General features: G+C 42.6%; 1 protein-coding gene across 1 annotated transcript in view; it reads left to right on the top strand.

Annotated features, from left to right (window-relative positions):
• The window catches only part of LOC126341572 (UNC93-like protein), a 71,248-nt gene that overhangs the window by 13,784 nt on the left and 33,457 nt on the right, over positions 1 to 24,007 (top strand). The window contains exon 2 of the mRNA XM_050001784.1: positions 11,534 to 11,820. Within this exon, the coding sequence (XP_049857741.1) occupies positions 11,534 to 11,820 (287 nt within the window). The remainder of the gene's footprint in view (positions 1 to 11,533; positions 11,821 to 24,007) is intronic.

Raw genomic sequence — 24,007 nt, 5'->3', positions numbered from 1 at the left:
TTAATGATGATCGATAAGAAACCACTTTAATGACTGTATCCCACTCAAAATGTGAATTTTTTTTAGGATAATAAATTCTTCAATTTGAATGCTAGACTGGCGCGAAAACAAAATTGTGTTGGGTTAACTAATATTAAATAAAGAGCATGAAACTTTTGTGTGTATTGAATGCAGGTGCTCAGGTACCATTAATTCTGTTCATGGGAACTTAGTGAGTATCCAATCTTTTCAGAGATACCCAAACAAATATCGCCTATTAAGACATCAATTTAGCTCGAAATGCCTTCATTTGTTATTCTTGTTTTGCAAACAGGCAGGAAGGGGAATTGGAAAAACGACTCAAAAGTATTTGACGAATGTAAACTACACAAAGCTAGAGTGTACTTAAATTCTGCGTATGTCGATATGATAACATACAGCTTGAATGGGGTCATATTGATTTCAGTGTACTGTATAATATGTACACAAGGCTTTGGCCTTCTAAATATGAGGGTGATGAATTTGAATGAATACCCAGTCAACAGAAATTTAAAGAATTAGCATCCTTAGTGGTGACAGATTGTTCAAAGCAAGACGAGGCAGTGGAAACTTTAACTGTAGTTATATGTACTGAATTTGAATCAACACAAAACATTCATCTAGGCGTTGCAGCATATGGATTATTGCTGCACGATCATCTCGTGAACTACTCACCCCTCACAGCAATCATACAATATGTAGTATAAATTTAGAGGTATTGCACGACATGTTTCCTGTTTCACATAGCCACCTCAGCATACAAAAGTCTTCAACAATACATCATTTCAAAATCTCAAACTGTCTATCAATTTGAACACTCAAGGAAATGGTAACAACAACAGTGCTTATATGTGCACTTCAGACAATTCATATTTATTTTTAAGTTGGATTAGCAGTAAATGATCAAAACTATGTATTTATTTACGCAGCTCTTCAAGTGCCTGTATTCACATTCAAAAAACTATCGTCTTCAATAAATTAGTTACCACATACTCATACAGTGCATATCTCAGTGTGCAGATATGCTTCGTGAGCCCCCATAACCAACCATGCTTAGTGCATAAGTACTCCGTTAGAAACTGGCTTGATGGCATATCAGGTATTAGAAAATGGTGCATGATACATGACAGTAGTGTCAGATCAGCTTATTATTGGTTCCATTTTAAAAAAAGTTGCATGATATTTTGGCTTAATATTATACAGCATATAATTGTTACACACAGAGATGTCTCAACAGCTTCTATTCAAATGCACAGCCATGCAGCTGTGTAGATTTTTGTATAACCACAGAATAAGGAAACTGCATGATCGGTTGGCATTATCCCAGTCCACACATTCTGGCCCCACTGATGCTGATGATTCGCTGTCACCATACTACAGGGTCTCTGCATTCTATGACACAGATGACTGTTATGAAATTTGAAGATATCATTGCATGTAAAGAAGGACTCTTGTGTGAAATGGGATGGATGACACAAAGCCAGGAATTATGGTTGCATGGTGAAGAAATTAGTGACTAAACTGCTCCCGATGTGGAACGTTTGTCGTTAGTAAGCCGTGCACACGCTGTAAGTGATAAGGCTAGTAACAACTGCTATGAAGAATGGAAGAATGTTCCATATGGTCATCTGGCTTACGCAGTACTCGCAGGCCAATTGCCTGGTACTGACACGGCGGCTGCCTTCCACAGTGTTAAACACATTTTCCTCCAAGTCTGGTGTCTGAACATTTTGGGTACATCCTTCTTGATTTCCCGTTTCCTGAAACTATCACGTCTCAGATAAACCACGAAACACTGTTACAAATATTGAATGCTGTGGCTGTTGTCGGCAGGGATAGGTCTCCTGATGTAACCTTGCTAGCTGCCGCCCATTACATTTGCCTTCCCATAAGTAAACACCGTGTTGGCAAGCTCTCAATGTGAATATGGAAGCATTGTGTACAACGCTGTATCACGTCCACTACAAGGTGGCTCAGCAAGAGAAGTAAATCGGACACATAACCAATTACTATGGCAGGAGAGGGCGCCAGTTTATGACGTATGAGGAACAGCAGCACCCTCTAGGAGCAAACCATGGCTACTTTAACTATGGTAGAAAAGCACAGCGCATATTAAACAACAGTCTCCGTAACAAAGTATCATTGAAGAAACGGTCTCTAGAATCTAAACCATTCATTTCTGGAAATAAGCTCATTATACTTTTTTGTTCGATATTCTCTCGTCGATTAGTCCCTAGAGCACACACACACACAAACACACACACACACACACTGGTGATATTCACAAGCTGACAGTTGCATCATCAGCATTGTTATAACAAAAAGTTGTAACAGGAATGCTGCCATTGACTAACAAATTTGAATTGTGTTAACATGGCGAACTCACCAGCTGCTTTCAGTTTGCTAAATGCTTGATGTTAGCAATGATGCTCGTCGCAGTGTATACCATAATCTTCAGTTGTCAAGGTCTTAAAACCACCAATCATGCCTCTGTGTCAGAGAGATTGCCTACAGTGAGTTTTGTGATAGAAGTATAATCGCCTCTGGGTGCCACACGATTAACTATTAACTACATATCATGAAATGGATACGGGATTAGCTGCATGGTTGACAAAGAACCAACATCAGCATAACATCTTCACTGCTAGTATTCCGTTAGAGAGTGTTCTTCTGGCACTTAACTCAGTTATGTCAGTGCAATCAACAGTACTGGTCACAGGTAACAAAAAACTACTATAGGAAATAAATCTCTTGCCGACACTTGACAGTCACAATCTGGAAGATAAGGGTTGCCCATCACTGCACACTCTCTGTAGGAAAAGGAGCATCAGCAACAAACATTCAGTGATGGCACAACTTAGTGTAGACGTATTGCAGAAACGGTAGGCAGCTCGCTACATGCATGGGCTCCCTGTAAAGAAGGTAGTCTGAGGACATCTGGTATTTGATAAGGACATCACACATTAATTTCATCAACGTCTGCTCCTCTTTAACACTTTACTGCAGACCCCCTCCATCGACTTGTGCAGCTGTACATTTCCTCTTGTGTATTATTATGTTTTGAGATTTAACCACTGAGCTGCATCCAACATGATGGTGTGCTAACAATCAACAGAGACTTCTGCAGGTATGAATTCATAATAATAGTTAATGCACTGTGAAAATGGTTATTCTGTTATATGAATTTTTTTATCACATACTGAATGTTTGTTACGTGTGTGCCAATATGACAAACTGGTAGTGGAGTCAGCCTTCAGAAACTTGTCACAAGGCTTTCAGTCTTACCAATAAACAAGAAGTTCCAAGTCATTAACATTAAAAAAGTAGCCATATAATATAGAAATGCTGTACTTGTGGCGGAAAAAGTGTTCCTGCCTTCACGCTTTCCCGAGATGAATGATGAGGAGCGATTGATATTAAATAATAAGAATGTGTCAGTGTTTTATGGTGGAAGATTAAATGGGATGGACAATGCGCTTTCCACCTCAAAGTGGTAAAAATTTTTGAATCACGAAAAAAATATGTGAAATATATATTTGCTCTTAAACTATTTGTTTTCCTCTCTGTTGTAATTTTTTTCAACATCGCGTCCATTTCTCAAAGTGTAATTAACTTACTAATACCAATATGATCACATGGCCCAACATGTAGCAACCGTCTGTCTTTAGAGTATATGTGTATATACACCACAGGTCAAAAGCTTTCCATCACCTATGACAGCAATGGATTTGTTGTTAAAATGGAGATTTCGTTTTAAATATTCTATTATGTCCCCACTTTGCTATCACACACTAATAATATAGGAGCAAATTGTTTCATATCATGGTAATCTCTCGTCAGCCATCCGAGACATCAGTGAACAGTAATGGAGATGTAGATGTAGATGTAAACTATGATAATAAAACAAGTATATACATGTAACGACTAGCGCTTGTTTGTGTATTTGACTATATGTTCACATAGAGAGGCGCTAATGAGCATCCACAGCAACACTGACGTGCCGTTAACTAAGACAATTCAGTCCAAATGAGCCTCAGTCTTTCAGTTGTTTGTGTAGGAATCAGTTTGCATTAGTTTACAGAACACTATGTGCTTGTAGCAGTGTGTCTTTAAATGTGATCAGTCTCAGATCGTATTACCTCCGACTGCGATGAAAGCAGGAGATTGGAATTGAAAAAGTGCTATTATTCGAGCTCTCCATCAGGAAATCTATTCTAGTTGGACTATACCTATAAACGTTGGCGTAACCTAATCTATAATGGTGTATACTTTGCAACCATTCAAGCAAACTGGTGCCAGTGCAAGTGTATCGCGATCTGGGAGACTCCAAGTAACATCACACAGCGATGATCAGTACATATGTGTACAGAACAAATGTCAGAGGACTCAGTCTGCACCTGAAATTCTAAGGTGTATGCAATGAGCTCCAATCTCTGTCTTAACAGTGCAACACTGTCTTCGTGAAGAAGGTTTAAAGGAATGCACAGCGGCAAAAAACCTTTAATACACAAGCAAAATAAGGAAAAGATTTCATTGGGCGCAGCAGCATAAAAACTTGAGTGTGCAGGAGGCCCAGGGTGTTATTTAAAGTATTTAGTAGCCATCGTCGAATGGTTGTTCGTCAATTTCGTGGAGAACATATGGAGAGGCATGTGTGACACCAACAGTTAACTATGGTGGAGAGTCGATCATGGTGTGGGGATGTTTGCATGTGACAGTGTCGGTGATCTAATCAAAATTAAAGGAACATTAAGCAGGAAGGATAAAAGAGGATGCTGATCAACAACGCCGATCCATGTAGCAAGATATGGTTTGGTCGTGGGTTTGTTCTGCAGCAGGACAATACCAAACATGCTTCTAAATTGTGTAGAGGCTTTCTGTAGAAAAATGTGAGGAACTGAAGAACAAGGCCAAGTCAGTCACCTGACTTAAATTCCATTGAACTGTTTCTAGATGAAACTGACAGGGATGTCGGAAAACTGAGGTAACCTAATGTTGAAGATCAATGGGATAATTTATAGTGATGTTGGATGGCGATATCTGCAAAAGCACTGCAAAATCTTGTCTACAGAATGCCAAGAGTTTGTGCAGTTGCTCTGGTGGTAACGGGTGGATGCTTAGAAGAGGCTAAAATCTAAACCATATTGCATTGTACCTTATATTTATTTTGTTGGTCTATTAACTATGCATAAAGTGTTTGTACATTTATAGATTTTATTATGGGCGATCGGAAACATACTGCGTATGTGTATAAGAAGCTTTGAAGGTGCTCTCTCCATAACATGCAGGATGTCTGAGGAACATGTTTTTGAATTAAACGTTGTACGTCACCTGTAGCCTGTACAGAATGAAAGTAAACCTACATTCATCTCTCACATCAGCGTCGTCGTGCTGTTCGACGTATGATGTAGAATGTATTGGGTTAGCTCGCTCCAAATACAAAACATATGTTGTCGGCCAAGCTTCTTTCGATGGCTGCTCGTTCGCGATTCCGTCCATAAATCATACACTTGTTAGACATGCCGATGCTAATTTCAGCCTAGAGATTTGTACTATCAATGTGTGATGTGAATATCATTACGATTTCAAGTAAGCTGAAGGAATTATACAATTGCTCTGACATAGTATGTCCACATACTTCTGTTTTAATTACTTGGTCTGTTAACCGCGTTATACAATAAAGTCCCTCACGACAAGGCATCAAGTAGAGACAAATTCGGCTTGTGTGGTTGTTGCTGACATCGTTATCGAGAATAAAGAGCTGTGCACTGCCACACTCATTATCAAATGTACGCTAATACCCTGACGTGTGCATCTCATTTTAGAACGCTGATTGAATATGAGAGATAAACTAACACATGGAGGTAGCGTAACGGCCAAACAGAGATACAACTGCATAGAGCATTTCAGTTTACAGTAGGGAGATTTATCTTCTTTGATGTGCTACAGAAAGCGCCATGACGTCATTGTTTCTGTCGACAGGATACTGCATCCGTGTTTAACATACACTTTGTTGTCACACACTAATAATATAGGTACGGTGTAGGCAAATTGTTTCATGTCATGGTAATCTCTCGTCAGCCATCCGAGACATCAGCGAAAAGTAATGGAGATATATAACATATTCAGAGGTGTACTTGTCGATATATGATTTTCGGCTGTGTCTAGTGTTAGTATACACACTATGATTCACGTATAGGCGGCATATGACAGAATTTTCTGCGCCAATCATGCCCATATTTCAAGGAAATTGCTGGGGGTTTTATATTAATGTCCATCTGAAACTCAGGCACAGAGTCATTAATTTCACAATAAAAAAACTTGGTTGAAAACCATGTATGCTTTCTCAGGACAGACTTAAGAAGGGAAAACTGTGTGTTCAGGCTTGTTTTTGCCTAATCTACATGTCTGCCATATTACGCCTTGGCTAAGAGGCCCAGTGCAGAATCGATAAATATTTCAGATTGTTTGGAAACTCTGGAGCACAGACTACAATGAGATTGGTTCTTGTTCGATAACAGTGGGACGATGACTTACACTAACCATCAGACAGCTAATTATTTACAGTTGTATGCTGTCGCTTGCTTTAATCATAAGTATATGTCTGGGTGATGGTAAATGTTATTATGTTTACATAAAGAAATTATTATCTCTCAACAACCTTCAAATCGTGAGCTAAACCCTAAATTTATATATATGGAATTAATAACCTTACTCGTGGCACTTTTGTTGCCTATGCCTGTGGTCACTTTCAGAACTCAAATTAATAATAAAATAATTTTGTTTAATAAGATTGAATCTTAAATTGCTAGTGTACCAATGTACGACCAGAATAAAATAAAAAATAAACAATTGAGGGAGTGTGAATGACAACAGTGGCGTGTTTAACATTACAAAACAATGACAAGTTTTATTAAGCATTTTATAAGAACAACGAGCTGATAAATCTTACATAAGAAAATGACAAATCAGAAGAGGAATAGTGTTTGATTGGCAAAGAATTTATTAGGGTAGAAGCTAAGCAAATTCTCCCCTGAATTAATCCCGTTTACAAAGTAGTCTGACATTGTTTACGTGAAACCACTGTGTGTTCTAACTCTACTCAAAGGGAATCAACTACAACCAAGTATATCAACTACAACCAAGTATAACTACAACCAAGTATTCCCGCCATTTCCACCTGAGAACAGGGAGCTGTGAATATTACTTAGTAGCTCTACGCCGATTCAGCAGTATTTTAACCTTTCACCTTGTTTAGATGGCAGCAGAAAACGGTACCATATAGGCGAGGAGTTGCACGCTGCGGCAGCTCTAATGTTCTGAGGCGTCCACGAAAATTTGCAAACTACGCGGTCTGGCGTTCTGATCAGAACGCGGAAAACTTCTCTATCAGAGCCCTGAAATCCCGCCAAATTGCAGTGTGAGTTCCACCCGTTCGCAGGTCTGTCCCAACTAATTTGAGTCACTGGCACGACCCTTTGCGCTGAACTTGTCAAACGTCAGACGACCGATTCTGGACGAATAAGTTCACTCTCGTGACACACGATATGTCCGAGATGGTATGCAGTTCCACTGTCGATACAGTTGGTAACTGCCAATGGCTCTTAGGCAACCTCAAGATACAGAAGACAAGTCTCACTCACTAGGGGAAGATCTGAATTTCCCCACCAGTGGAGGGCCTGAAGACGAAGAAGGCAATGAATCACAACGACTTTTGATGTTACTGGAGTCGAATTAGTATACAGGAAACTACCTGCACATTGCACAAACCAGTCGAACTATCCTCTACTCATTGAATCTCCCCCCTTTAGTTGGCCTGGTGGCCAATCAAGACGCAGCACCAGGGTTCCAAAGGGAGTGGAGAGGGGTTGGGGGGGAGAGGGGGAGGGACAAGACTCTACTTTCCATACCCTGAGTGGAGCCACTCAGCGACTCAGAATCTCTCTTGTCTGAAAAAAAAGAGGATTTTAGAAAAGGGATGCGGCGTTCTGACGCTAAGTATGGCCATGTTTTGTCAAAAAACATCTACCTAGACGGGACCACAGCCGCTCATTTACGGACAGATCTAATCTTTCCAGGCAAACCATTCCCAGTTTCTGAAATAATGCTGTTAAGCTTTCCAGACAGTCGTGCTCATGAAGTATATACATTTTTTGCCGCTCGCTAAAAGAATCTAGCGACTCCCTGGCATCATGGGAGTTACAGACTTACCTCCACTGAACATGTGGACTAGCCACCCTGTCCGTATTGTCCCAGTTTGTAACATCAAATGCGCCGAGTTTTGTGACATTCCCGCCATTTGCACAAAGGCTCAGTCACAGCAGTCTCTCTTAAATGACTTCTCCATCTACTTTCCGTCAACTGGCTGCCTTTGTGACAGACTGCTGCTTGGCCCAGGTAAAATATTTTGCGAACCGGTGCCCTCTTTACCATAAGTTGAAGGAGGAGACTGCTACAGTCAAATGTCTTCAGTGCTGTTTCCCAGAATCACTCAAGAGCCTGGTCGGTGCAATTAGAATTTAAGACTCCACAATACCTCTCTCTCTCTCCATGTTCTCTGTCTCCTCCAATTGGGACCTTCGGGCACAAGTTCTGTAAGGGTTACATTTGCAGTTATATGGACATATGGCCCACAATTCCCTCATGTAAAGAAGTCATAAACCATGTATAACAAATGTAGTACTGGGGAACACCGAGATCATGACCTAAAACATAAATATTAATCTGACTGACAATGTTGTTAAAGTGAGAGAGTGGCATTTACATTCTGCATTACGCCCATTTTCTCTATAACAGTGTACTTCCGTCTGGAACCGCGCGACCGCTAGGGTCGCAGGTTCAAATCCTGCCTCAGGCATGGATGTGTGTGATGACCTTAGGTTAGTTAGGTTTAACTAGTTCTAAGTTCTAGGGGACTGATGACCTCAGATGTTAAGTCCCATAGTGCTCAGAGCCATTTGAACAGCCCCCCCTCCGCACACACACACACACACACACACACACACACACAAACCGCACGCCTGAGTGTAGTTTTTGGGTAGTTTCCGACGTTCGTTAACATGATGGCCTAGTCCCCGAATTCTACGTCAGGCAGAATAAGCGCCGGCCGGGGTGGCCGAGTGGTTCTAGGCGCTACAGTCTCGAAGAGCGCGACCGCTACGTTACCAGTTTCGAATCCTGCCGAGGGCATGGATGTGTGTGATGTCTGGATTAGTTAGGTTTAAGTAGTTTTAAGTTCTAGGTGACTAATGACCTCAGATGTTGAGTCCCATAGTGCTCAGAGCCTTTTGAACCACTTTTTTTTTTTTAAACGATACGCAGGTAAACTACCTTAAGTCACATACAGACGGCGCATACAACTTTCCTTCCTTACATTACCTTGAAGACTATGACGTGAAAAACACATCCAGCCACAAAGTTACATAAAAAATAAAATTTGATAAATCTTGAAACAACAGATCTGGAACTGGACGGAACAAAGGCTAGGGAAAAGAAAAGAAAGGTATATCTGTGCACAGTATTATGTACCCCCGACCTCTCATCTCAGAACGAAGTTTTTATCGAAAAATATAATTAGCTATATAGGTAGAACAGAAAAGTCATATAATTCCACCATATTTTTCCAGAGGAGCTTGTACTCTTCCTCTAGTGATGTCGACATTGACAAACCATAACGGTATATTTCTTCATATATGCTGTGTTCAGTTAAGGCATAGATGAATTTGTCCATTAATTGTGTATATTTGTGGAGGGGGGGGGGGGCGGATTCAGTGCATGTGAGGTTGTTTAGGCTGAGAGGAATGGCAGTTAAGACTTTTGGTATCTCAGACAGTAAGGTCGAGCTGCAGTAGATGTCAGACTGAAACATTGTGCTTTTTTTTCTTCAACTTTTTGGTCCTGTCTTCCTCAGTGGCGTGTAATATTACGGTATATTGATAATTTTTACTTATGGACCGTATGACAGCAACAGAATAAAATACAGTTTTAGTGCCATACGCGTTTCGCCTTTATTTTCTGCAAGGCATCATCAGTGGCCTGGAATATGTACATATGTTAGCTATTTAATTTACATTTTTGTCACTGTGCCTATAGGTTATAAGCAGTTCTGGTGGTTGGTATTTCGTATTAAGTAGTAATGTTTTGAACTGTACTTACAGGTTGCGTGGACAATTTCTTACATATTACGCTCCTGTTGCAATTTTGGTGTTGTTCTTCTTCTTATCAATGCCAATTTGCGTTTTTTTCCACATTCCACAGCACTATGAACTAAACGCTTGTTTCAATGCAATGTTTTGGCCGACTGTCAAATGTTTTTACCAAAGATCGAATGTTATTGCCAAACTTTCGAGTTTAATTATTGAAGTATCTGTGATCTGTTCGTGTATGCATTTGTGTGTGCGTTTGTGTGTGTGTGTGTGTGTGTGTGTGTGTGTGTGTGTGTGTGTGTGTGTCCAGATGGTGTGGGGAAGAGTTTTTTTGTTTTATGTTATCATTTCCTTTGTTAAGTGTAGTAAGGAGTCTGTGCTGATGTGTGTTTGTTCATTTATCACATGGTTTTTTTTTTTTTTTTTTTTTTTTTTTACTGCTATCGCTTTCTGGATGTGGAAGTTTTCTTGCGTTTGTAAAAGATGTTTGTCATGGTTGCTTATTCTCATTATTTTCGTTTCTTGTTCCATGTTTGTAGGATGATGATTATTGTGTTTTAAATGCTCTGCAAATGTGGAATGGTTTGTATCATACTTCCAATATCTAATATGTTCTTTGCATCTTGTTTCAAATTTCCTGCTTGTCATGCCTATGTATACTGCATCACAACTTCGATATTCAAGTTTATATATTCCTGATTGTTGGAATTTGTCCCCCTTGGTAGTTGGCTGGCTTAGATGTGATTGGAGGGTTTGCCCAGGCTTATATGCTATTTTGAAACCCTGTCTCTTTAGGATGTTTGCAACACTGTGTGTTAGTTTATGTGTGTAGGTCATGGTGTTCCATCTGATTCTTTTCTGTGTGGTGTTGTCATTGTGTGTGTTTGTTGAGTGTGTTTGTAAGTTTTCAGCTTGTGAGTTCTTTTGTATTCTGGCACAAAAATTGTGTTTTATTCAGTTGCTGTCAGACGGTCCATAAGTAAAAATTATCATTACACCTTGTGCTTTTATTCAAATTAATCACCTATAAACAACTTAAATAAGGGGGTAGCTATACCGACTTCAGTCCGTTTTGACCTTAATTTGACCTTCAAGGTCTGACTGCATACAGAGGCATTTGAAATCGCAGCACCAACACGTTATGATTCGAATCCCAGTTAGTCAAATATGCAAAAGGAAGTACAACGAACAGTTTTCGAATGGTTAGTTGAGATGTAGCCTATTTCTGAATCGATTGTGAACCATTCTGCCTCCGTGTCACGTTGCTACATAGACAATGATCCGTATTTCGTCATGTTCCGGTACGTCTAGAATCACGTCAATCGAGACTGATGTGGCACGATTTGAAGCCTGTTGTGGACGTGTGCCAGGTACCTGGGCTACAAGTGGACGGTGGCGGGCTGCATGCTGCTGTATGTGCCGTTCGTGGCGCTGCAGCTGTGGCCGCGCTCCGAGACGCTGCTGCCCGCGGCCGCTGTGATGGGCTTGGCTAGCGGCCCCCTCTGGACGGCCAAGAGCGCCTACCTCAGCGCCAGCGCGCGCCGCTGGGCGGAACTAGCCGCGCGCCCCGCGCACCACGCGCAGCTGCGCTTCTTCGCAGTCTTCTACGCCTTCTACAACTTCGCCCTCGTCTCGGGAAACGTACTGTCGTTTTTAAGTGCGTAACGTATCGAATTTACTTATGACTTACTTATTTTCTGCTCACAGTGAATTTTTACTCACACTTTCCCAAACAAACTTTTCTACTCACACTTATACTTAACAACACTTTCGTTTAAGTTCCATAAAACACTGACGGGACAATGAGCAACAACTACTAACACACTAATTACAAACAATGAGCAGACATCTATAAAGACGTGTTAGAAGAAGTATATTTCTTCCTACATGACAACTTCGATGAGGTTTTCAGATGAGCAGTAGAGCTCCGAGTCCCCCGACAACTCAACACACACAGTAGAGAAAGAAAACGAAAACTTCTTAACTAAACTGATAGCTGACACGGAAATAATGGACGCGATACTGACGGGACGGAACTCAGCGCCAGGCCTAAACGACATACGACGAATTCACCTACAAAATTCACCCCTCCTTACACTCATCCCTATCCTCTCTCTCATATTCAATTATTGCATCAGCACAGAGACCATCCCAACTGCCTGGAAAACAAGGAAGACAATCATGATCCCTAAACCAGACAAACTAAGAACCGACCCACGATCCTACAGAGCCATCTCTCTTTTAGACGTACTGGGAAAAACCTGTGAAAGAATCATCACAGACACAAGACATACATAGAACAGAAGAACTCCTTCCCCTGATCCAAGCCGGCTTCCGCAGTAAGCACTCCACGAATGATCCACTGTTCAAACTTGTGAACGGAGTCACACAGGGCTTTAACAATGGACGGTACACCCTCGCATTATTCCTGGATATTGAGAGGGCGTTTGACAAGCTATGGCATGACGGACTCCTATACAAGCTGTGCGAGATAGGGATCCCTATCAAAATGGTCCGGCTCGTAAAAGCATACCTCACCGACCGAGTATGCAGGATACATGTATACAACGCCTCTTCGCAACCTTTCACCCCACAAGCAGGAGTGCCACAAGGCGGCATCCTGTCTCCGCTGCTGTACACAGCAGATATACCGACAACCCAATCCCGAGACGAAACAATAGCCCTTTACGCAGACGACACAGCTTACTGGTGTACATCACTCAGTACATCAACTATACAAAGAAAGACGGACGCATACCTATAACGACTCGAAGACTAGATGGAAAAGTGGAGAATCAGACCAAACCCAGCAAAGACACAAACTGTACTCTTTCGACACAGAAACTTGACCAAAAAGAGACAACAAAACGACAACGACATACAATTAACACCCTGGAACACGCCACTCAGACTTGTCAACACGGCCAGGTACCTTGGCGTATTCCTAGACAAACACAAGAGCTGGCTGACTCACCTGAATTACCTTCTCGACAAGACCAGAAAACGCCAAAGACTGATACGACAAGTACAAGGACGCCTCCGTGGCTGCAGCATGGAAGCAGCCGTACACACATACAAAACCTTTATCAGACCTGTCCCTGAATACGCCAGCGCCCCGCTGGGAGGCATCCCGCACACGGTAGCAGACAGACTATATAGCACAGAACGACGACTGCTCCGTAACCTCGCGAGACTCCCGGCAAGGACGCCCAGCAACGACGTATACGAAATAGCTAACGTGGAACTGGAACCACTCCAGACACGACTGAGAAAACTGCGCGCGAGCTACGTACAACGAATACTAACGCAAAGACCTGACGTGGAAAACCTAATTACAACAAGACCTCATATTCAACGACTCCCCAAACACAAATATATCTGCCCAGCGCGTACAGTAGCACAAAACACACAACCCACTTCCCAGACTTAGCCCCCACTATGGAACCGCTGATAACCCATACCACTAGCCCTCCCCACCTAGACCTCACACAATAAAACACAGACAGACCTATAACACGGAAACCAACACCCCACCACCAATCACATAACACTCTCACTCTCTCTCTCTCTCTCTCTCTCTCTCTCACACACACACACACACACAAAACAACAAGACGACAACACTCGCACACTTAAACAAGCCGGCACACTCTTCAACTACTCAATCCTGATCTGCCACTGACAAATATGAAAATAGAAAATAGCCATAATCGTACAACAAAAACTAGTAACAATAGTAACATCATTATACGTTACCCATAGACTAACTTCAAAAACCTCTTCTCATTTGCTCTCCTCCCCTCTGCTCCACAACCGAACACAGACTTAAACTAAGAAATATTACACACAAATCACACACAAAAACACTATACACTCGCACACTCTATTGTCCCATGTAAATTCCGCACAGCAACACAATGCACAACAATGTGGACAATCATAATCTTATATTACCTTATGCCAATACTTACATCTTTATCTCTTACTATCCCCCCAAACCTCTCCCTTACCTTCTCCCCTTCTAAATTCTATTACTATCCTATTATTATAAACTTTGTTAATTCTAGCAAAATATACATTGAGAAACTAAAATATAACCTCTGAATTATGTCTCATTGTTAACGTCTAGTACTATATACTTTGTTAAACCAAAATATAACCTCGTTAATTATATAATCTTGTTAATCATGTATTGTTATTCAAAATGTATACTGATAATGACCACAACAGAGTGCAAAAAAATATGTAAAGCACCTTTCTGCAAGCACTTCAAATTGTAATAAAAAGAAAAGAAAATTGTAAATCACGCCTATGGTTAAAAAGTGCGATGCAAGCACTAGAAAAGCCCGCCCTCCCCCTTAAGGGAAGGGAATGAAATATGTTAAAAAAATAAAATAAACAGACCTTCCTGCCCATTATTTCTACTGACACTTTATCACGCTTTTTGCATTCACACTTCCCTTTCTTTCTTTCTTTCTTTCTTTCTTTCTTTTATTTATTTACTTTTTTTCACAGGCGTGTTTGATGCTGCCTGTCACGACTTACTCTCCTGTGCCAACATTTTTATCTCAGAGTAACACTTGCAAGCTACATTCTCAATTATCTGCTGAATTTATTCCAATCTCTGCCTCTTCCTCAAATCAACTTCCATCTTTCACGAGAGCACACTTCTCTTGTCCAGAAGTGCTATTTTCGCCAGTGATAGTCTGCTTTTATGTCCTCCTTGATCCATTCGTCATGGATTATTTTACAGCCTAAGTAGCAGAATTCCTGAACATTGTCTACTTTGTATCACCAGTTTTGATGTTAAATTTCTCGCTGTTCGGATTTCTGCTACTCCTCATTACTTTTGTCTTTCTTCCATTTATTCTCAATCCATATTCTGTACTCATTAGACTGTTATTCCATTCAACACAACTTGCAGTTCTTCTTCACTTTCACCGAGGAAAGAAATGTCCTCAGCGAATCTTATCATTAACACGCTTTTAACCTAGATTTTAATCCATCTTTTGAACGTTTTCTTCGATTTCTGTCATTCCTTCCTCGATATATGGATTGAATGTTTCTCGTTATGCGAGAAAACGTGTACTCATCCCAAGCCTTGCAATATGGCGATATGCACGTGCATGGCTGTAGCAGCGTGCGTATTAAAATGCCCTCTCAGTCCTCACAAGAACAATTAACTCACTGGCTGGTTCGTTTCTCCACAGTTGGAGCTCAACGACGCTACAGCTAATATCTAGCTGAATGTCAGCCGCAGTGAATGCAGTGTTCACACAAATTTCTCCTCTACATCATACCTGCATGCGCCCTGTTCTGCACTTGACACCAGTTCAGAGAAGATTCGACAGTTTTACTCTTGTCTTTCTCGTAGCCGAACTGTCTCCCCACCTAGGTTCTTTAGTTCTCCACGTCACAGCTTTTTTCGACCAATAGGAGCGCCAATCGGACGTTTTGTGCCCGCTCCAGACGCCTAAAGTTACATGCATACATCAAATGTCTGTTCACGTGATAAACTGCGTCACTGGTTTCATTCTTATGCATTTGCAATTCCGAAACACACTTTTCTAAAGCTTTTTGTGTCTTACTTCTGGTGGCCTGTTACTTGCTCTCCAGTATGCGTCACCTGTCCGTCGCTGACTCCCGCTGCGGGACGCCCCCTAAGAGGTTTTCGTAGTGCCTCCGATGGTGCGGCCTCTGCTTCTGTCTGCTCCTGCTTCCACACAGAACGTTTCTTCTCGCTGCTTGTTTCACCTTCTGCTCATTGACATGGATTATATAGGAGCAGTGTATTAATACTGTCGAATGAGTGTCATCCCTTTTGCATTACAAACTTATAGGCAAATCTGCTCATTACTGCCTAAGTAAGTTATGTGTCATATTCACCTTCCCATTACAATGTATAAAACTCTTATGTAAGGTGCGAAATTGGCCTTCATTTATTCTGCCACCTTACAGGTTTGCTCGTCACGTAGAAGCCACATCTCAGTGAAATAGCTATGACAGAAACATATTGATTAATATACTTCCTGTGTGACGAATTTCTGTAACAGTAGTTAGATACCCTCTGTAGACGATTGTTGATACCAGCGTTAGCAACTTCCTCCCCCTCAGAGTAACTTAGAATATGGACAGTTTTGTTGGTTTAAATCTAACTGAATACCTCAAAAATAACTTTCTATTAGTGTTAAGTTCTCCTTGAAACGTCAAAATGTGCAGTTTGCCTCCTTACTGTACATCACGTGCTGCAAAGCATTCACACACTTTTTCTGTATCAAACGACAACAGTGAAACACATTGCACCATCGTTACTTACTGTCGCTTGACGAAATAATTGGATGAAGAACCGCCACTAAAGATGTGAGACATAAAGGATTAATAAAAACATTAAACAACATAATTGAATCACAAACTCTCGGGAAAACACAAGGGATTCAGCCACAAAAGGAGCAGGCTGAACACCTGAAGAGCGTAGATAAAGGAACCATTTGTATAACAGATGTAAATTGCCGTAGCTGTGTTGGGAAAGTACCAGAGCTCCAAGCGCTAATAGAAACCACTGATTCTCAAATCGTTGAAGTCACTGAAAGCTGGCTAAAGCCGGTCATAGTGACAGCCGAAATTTTTGCGAAGAACCTAACGGTGTACCGAAAGGATAGGCTAAACACGGTTAGCGACGGCGTGTTTGTTGCTCTTAGAAGTAGTTTAACTTGTCGCGAAATTGAAGTAGGTACTTCCTGTGCGTTAGTACGGGCAGAGGTCATTGTTGGAATAAAATAATTATTGGATCCTTTAACCGACCTCCCAATTCAGATGATACAGTTGCTGAAGGGTTCAAAGAAAACTTGAGTTTGATTTCAAACACGTACCCGACTCATAAGATAATACTTGGTGGTGACTTTAATTTACTCTCGATATGTTGGCGGAAATACATGTTTAATTCCGGAGGTAAGCATAAAATATCATCCGAAATTGTGTTAAACGCATTCTCTGAAAATTATTTCCAGCAGTTAATTCATGAGACCACGCGAATAGTAAACGGTTGTGAAAACACACTTGACCTCTTAGCAACAAAAATCCTCAGTTAATAACGAGCATCAAAACTGATTCAGGGATTAGTGAAAACAGGGTTGTCTTACCGAGATTGAATATTGTAATTCACAAATCCTAGAAAAATAAGCGAAAAATATAACTATTCAAAAAAGCAGATATAGGGGTGGTGGTGGTGGTGGTTAGTGTTTAACGTCCCGTCGACAACGAGGTCATTAGAGACGGAGCGAAAGCTCAGGTTAGGGAAGGGTTAGGAAGGAATTCGGCCGTGCCCTTTCAAAGGAACCATCCCGGCATTTGCCTGAAACGGTTTAGGGAAATCACGGAAAACCTAAATCAGGATGGCCGGAGACGGGATTGAACCGTCGTCCCCCCGAATGCGAGTCCAGTGTGCTAACCACTGCGCCGCCAAAGCAGATATAAATCCACTTGACGCCTTCCTGAGAGACAATCTCCACTCATTCCAAATTAATAGTATAAGTGTAGACCAGATGTGGCTTCAATTCAGAGAAATAGTATCGGCAGCAATTGAGACATTTATACCAAATAAATTAACAAACGACGGAGCTGATCCTCGTCGGTACGCAAAACGGGTTAGAGCACTGTTGCAGAAACAACGAAACAAACATGCCAAATCCCCAAGATTGGCGATCTTTTACAGAAGCTCTAAATTAAGCGCGGACTTCAATGCGAGGTGCCTATAACAGTTTCCACAACGAAATGTTGTCTCGAAATCTGGCAGATAATGCAAAGATATTCTGGTCATATGTGAAGTATGTTAGCGGCAAGAAACAAACAATGCCTTCTCTACGCGATAGCAATGCAGATACTATCGAAGACAGTGCTGCCAAAACAGAGTCACTAATCACAGTCTTCCGAAATGCCTTCACAAAAGAACACGAAGTAAATATTCCAGAAATCGGATAAAGAACAGCTGCCAACATGAGTAACGTAGAAGTAAATATCCTCGGAGTAGCGAAGCAACTTAAAACACTTAATAAAAGCAAGTCTTCTGGTCCAAACTCTATACCAGTTAGGTTCCTTTCGGAGTATGCTGATGCATTAGCTCCATACTTAACAATCATATAAAACCGTTCGCTCGACGAAAGATGCGTACCCAAAGACTGGAAAGTTGCACAGGTCACACCAATATTCAAGAACGATAGCATGAGTAATCCACTTAATTACAGGGCCATATCGTTAACGTCAATATGTAGCAGGATTCTAGAACATACACTCCGGGAAACTGAAATAAGAACAACGTGAATTCATTGTCCCAGGAAGGGGAAACTTTATTGACACATTCCTGGGGTCACATACATCACATGATCACACTGACAGAACCACAGTCACATAGACACAGGCAACAGAGCATGCACAATGTCGGCACTAGTACAGTGTATATCCACCTTTCGCAGCAATGCAGGCTGCTATTCTCCCATGGAGACGATCGTAGAGATGCTGGATGTAGTCCTGTGGAATGGCTTGCCATGCCATTTCCACCTGGCGCCTCAGTTGGACCAGCGTTCGTGCTGGACGTGCACACCGCGTGAGACGACGCTTCATCCAGTCCCAAACATGCTCAATGGGGGACAGATCCGGAGATCTTGCTGGCCCGGGTAGTTGACTTACACCATCTAGAGCACGTTGGGTGGCACGGGATACATGCGGACGTGCTTTGTCCTGTTGGAACAGCAAGTTCCCTTGCCGGTCTAGGAATGGTAGAACGATGGGTTCGATGACGGTTTGGATGTACCGTGCACTATTCAGTGTCCCCTCGACGATCACCAGAGGTGTACGGCCAGTGTAGGAGATCGCTCCCCACACCATGATGCCGGGTGTTGGCCCTGTGTGCCTCGGTCGTATGCAGTCCTGATTGGGCGCTCACCTGCACGGCGCCAAACACGTAGACGACTATCATTGGCACCAAGGCAGAAGCGACTCTCATCGCTGAAGACGACACGTCTCCATTCGTCCCTCCATTCACGCCTGTCGCGACACCACTGGAGGCGGGCTGCACGATGTTGGGGCGTGAGCGGAATACGGCCTAACGGTGTGCGGGACCGTAGTCCAGCTTCATGTAGACGGTTGCGAATGGTCCTCGCCGATACCCCAGGAGCAACAGTGTCCCTAATTTGCTGGGAAGTGGCGGTGCGGTCCCCTATGGCACTGCGTAGGATCCTACGGTCTTGGCGTGCATCCGTGCGTCGCTGCGGTCCGGTCCCAGGTCGACGGGCACGTGCACCTTCCGCCGACCACTAGCGACAACATCGATGTACTGCGGAGACCTCACGCCCCCCGTGTTGAGCAATTCGGCGGTACGTCCACCCGGCCTCCCGCATGCCCACTATACGCCCTCGCTCAAAGTCCGTCAACTGCACATACGGTTCACGTCCACGCTGTCGCGGCATGCTACCAGTGTTAAAGACTGCGATGGAGCTCCGTATGCCACGGCAAACTGGCTGACACTGACGGCGGCGGTGCACAAATGCTGCGCAGCTAGCTCCATTCGACGGCCAACACCGCGGTTCCTTGTGTGTCCGCTGTGCCGTGCGTGTGATCATTGCTTGTACAGCCCTCTCGCAGTGTCCGGAGCAAGCATGGTGGATCTTACACACCGGTGTCAATGTGTTCTTTTTTCCATTTCCAGGAGTGTATATTGTGTTCGAACATTATGAATTACCTCGAAGAAAACGGTCTATTGACAAACAATCAACATGGGTTCAGAAAAATTCGATCCTGTGAAACACAGCTAGCTCTTTATTCACTTTAAGTGTCGAGTGCTATTGACAAGGGATTTTAGATCGATTCCGTATTTCTGGATTTCCGGAAGGCAAAAGACAAAGTACCACACAAGCGGCTCGTAGTGAAATTGCGTGCTTATGGAATATCGTCTCACTTATGTGACTGGATTTGTGATTTCCTGTCAGAGAGGTCACAGTTCGTAGTAACTGGCGGAAAGTCATCAAGTAAAACAGAAGTGATTTCTGGCGTTCCCCAAGATAGTGTTATAGTCCCTTTGCTGTTCCTTGTCTATATAAAGGGAGACAATCTGAGCAGCCGTCTTCGGTTGTTTGCAGATGACACTGTCGTTTATCGACTAATAAAGTCATGAGAAGATCAAAACAAATTGCGAAACGATTTAGGAAAGATACCTGAATGGTACGAAAAGTGGCAGTTGACCTGAATAACGAAAACTGTGAGGTCATCCACATGAGTGCTAAAAGGAAGTCGTTAAATGTCAATTACACCATAAATCAGTCTTATCGATAAGCCGTAAATTCAACTAAAATCTAGGTATTACAATTACGAACAACTTAAATTGGAAGGAACGCATAGAAAATGTTGTGGGGAAGGCCAACCAAAGACTGCTTTTTATTGGCAGGACACTCAGAAAATGTAACAGACCTACTAAAGAGACTGCCTACATACACTCGCTTGTCCGTCCTCTTTTAGAATAGTGCTGCGCGGTGTGGGATTCTTACCAGATAGGACTGACGGAGTACATCGAGAAAGTTCAAAGAAAGGCAACACGTTTTGTATTATCGCGAAATATGGGAGAGAGTGTCACAGAAACGATACAGGATTTGGGCTGGAAATCGCTAAAAGAAAGACGTTTTTCGTTACGACAGAATCATCTCACGAAATTCCAATCACCAACGTTGTCCTCCGCATGCGAAAATATTTTGTTGACACCGACCTACATAGGGTGAAACGATCACCACGATAAAATAAGGGAAATCAGAGATCGTATGGAAAGATATATGTGTTCATTCTTTCCGCGTGCTTTACGAGATTGGAATAATAGAGAATTGTGAAGGTGTTTCAATGAACCTTCTGCCAGTCACTTAAATGTTATTTTCAGAGTATCCATGTAGATGTAGATGTAGATGTAGAAATAGAAGTAGTTTTGTGCCATATTAGTATAATAGAAAAATCGTCATTTTAGGATTAGTCGTATGCCTCCTTTGCTGTCGAGTGCTAAAAGCAGATAATGGACATTTTTGTAGGAGCATCACTCGACAACAGTAAAGAATTTCATACTACCAAACGAGATCGGCGATAGCATGCGTCTTCGACAAGGGGTGAGAGAACTTAAGGGTCGCTACGGTTGCTGCTGCCGGGAGTTAAAAAGTGTAGCAGAGAATGGGTCTCGATCGAGAGATCTCAGCTTTTTACCACATTTTTCCTCCTCATTTTGTTAGTTATCATTCGTTGTATTTGTTCGGGGCGAACATCCCGTGATGCCTGTTCACTCAGTTTCTTTTATTGCAAGGACCGAATACGCAGAGCCACCATGCCAGCGTCACTAGACCCCGATCACAGTCAGAACAAACTCCCTTGAACTTCCTCCAGGAAGCGCCACAGCATACAATGTTGCCAGATGGTTCAGATAGCCGGAATTAGAATACGTATCAATGTGGCCAGATTATTTGTTTCAACTCGCGATTGACGCAGAGTCAGGCTCTGCAACGGCGGGCCGCCGGGAAATTTTCATGTCAAAGAGTGTACCTTGTAGTTAACGCTGCCAGCGGTGTTTCCACTGTGATGACATCGGTCCCCATCAGATCACCGAAGCTAAGTGCTGTCGGGTTTAGTTGCAACTTGCGTGGATGACCGTCCTGGGCCGCCGAGCGCTGTTTGCAACCGGGGTGAACGCAGCCCTCATGAGGCTAATTGAGTAGCTTCTTGACTGAGATATAAAGGCCGCGGTCCGAAAACTGACAACGGCCGGAAGAGCAGTTTTCTGACTCCACGCCCCTCCATATTCGCGTCCAGCGACACCTTTGGTGAGGATGAAACGGCGGTCTGTCGGTATCGTTGGGCCTTCAGAGGCGTGTTCGGACAGAGACAGCGTATATACATATATAAGAGAGAGAGTAAACAGGGTGCTCCATTGATCGTGACAGGGCCAAATATCTCACGAAATAAGCGTAAAACGAAAAAAGTACAAGGATCGAAACCAGATGGCGCTATGGTTGGCCCAATAATTGGTGCTGCCATAGGTCAGACGGATATCAACTGCCTTTTTTTTTTTTAAATAGGAACCCCCATTTTTATTACATATTCGTGTAGTACGTAAAGAAATACGAATGTTTTAGTTGGACCACATTTTTCGCTTTGTGATAGATGGCGCTGTAATAGTCACAAACATATGGCTCACAATTCTAGACCAACAGTTGGTAACAGGTAGGTTTTTGAAATTAAAATACAGAACGTAGGTACGTTTGAACATTTTATTTCGGTTGTTCCAATGTGATACATCTACCTTTGTGAACTTATCATTTCTGAGAACGCATGCTGTTACAGCGTGATTACCGGTAAATACCACATTAATGCAATAAACGCTCAAATGATGTCCGTCAACCTCAATGCATTTGGCAATACGTGTAAACGACATCCCTCTCAACAATGAGTAGTTAGCCTTCCGTAATGTTCGCAGATGCACTGACAGGTCGCTGACGCATGTTGTCAGGCGTTGTCGGTGGATCACGATAGGAAATATCCTTCACCTTTCTTCACAAAAGGTGATCCGGGGACGTCATATCCGGTGAAAGTGCTGGCCATGGTATGGTGCTTCGACAACCAATCCACCTGTCATGAAATTTGCTATTCAATAGCGCTTCAACCGCACGCGAGAAATGTGCCGAACATTCATCATGTTGGAAGTACATAGCCATTCTGTCATTCAGTGTAACATCTTGTAGTAACATCAGTAGAACATTACGTAGGAAATCAGCATACATTGCACCAATCAGATTGCGATCGATAAAATGGGCGCCAATTATCCTTCCTCCCATAATACCACACCATACATTAACCCGCCAAGGTCGCTGATGTTCCACTTTTCGCAGTCATCGTGGATTTTCTGTTGCCCAATAGTGCATATTACGCCGGTTTACGTTACCGCTGTTGGTGACTGACGCTTCTTCACTAAATAGAACGCGTGCAAAAAATCTGTCATCGTCGCGTAATTAGTCTTCTGCTCAGTGGCAGAACTGTACACAACGTTCAAAGTCGACGCCGTGCAGTCCCTGGTGCATAGAAGTATGATACGGGTGGAATCGATGTTGATGTAGCAACCTCAACACCGACGTTTTTGAGATTTCCGATTCTGGCGCAATTTGTCTGCTACTGATGTGCGGATTAGCCACGATAGCAGCTAAAACACCTACTTGGGCATCATCATTTGTTGCAGGTCGTGGTTGACGTTTCACATGTGGCTGCACACTTCCTGTTTCCTTGAATAACGTAACTATTCGGGAAACGGTCCGGAGACTTCGATGATGTTGTCCAGGATACCGAGCAGAATACATAGCACACGCCCGTTGGGCATTTTGATCACAATAGCCGTACATCAACACGATATCGACCTTTTCCGCAATTGGTAAAGGGTCCATTTTAACACGGATAATGTATCACGAAACAAATACCGTCCGCACTGGCGGACTGTTACGTGATACCACGTACTTACACGTTTGCAACTATTACAGCGCCGTCTTTCACAAACCGAAAAATGTGGTCCAAATAAAACATTCATATTTCCTTATCTACTACGCGAATATGTAATAAAATGGGGGCTCCTATTTTTTTTAAAAAGCAGTTGATATCCGTTTGACCTATGGCAGGGCCATCTAGCGGGCCAACGATAGCGCCATCTGGTTTCCCCCTTCAAGCTAGACGAGTTTCGTTCTTTGTAGTTTTTTCGTTTGATGCTTATTTCGTGAGATATTTGGCCCGGTCACTATCAATGGACCACACTGTATATTTGCCATCAGTTAGCTGCTATTGTA

Source organism: Schistocerca gregaria, chromosome 1 (assembly GCF_023897955.1).
Source record: "Schistocerca gregaria isolate iqSchGreg1 chromosome 1, iqSchGreg1.2, whole genome shotgun sequence".
In the NCBI taxonomy this organism is placed as follows: Eukaryota; Metazoa; Arthropoda; class Insecta; order Orthoptera; family Acrididae; genus Schistocerca; species Schistocerca gregaria.
Note: the sequence above shows the minus strand (reverse complement) of the source record. Positions and strands in the feature narration are given on the sequence as shown.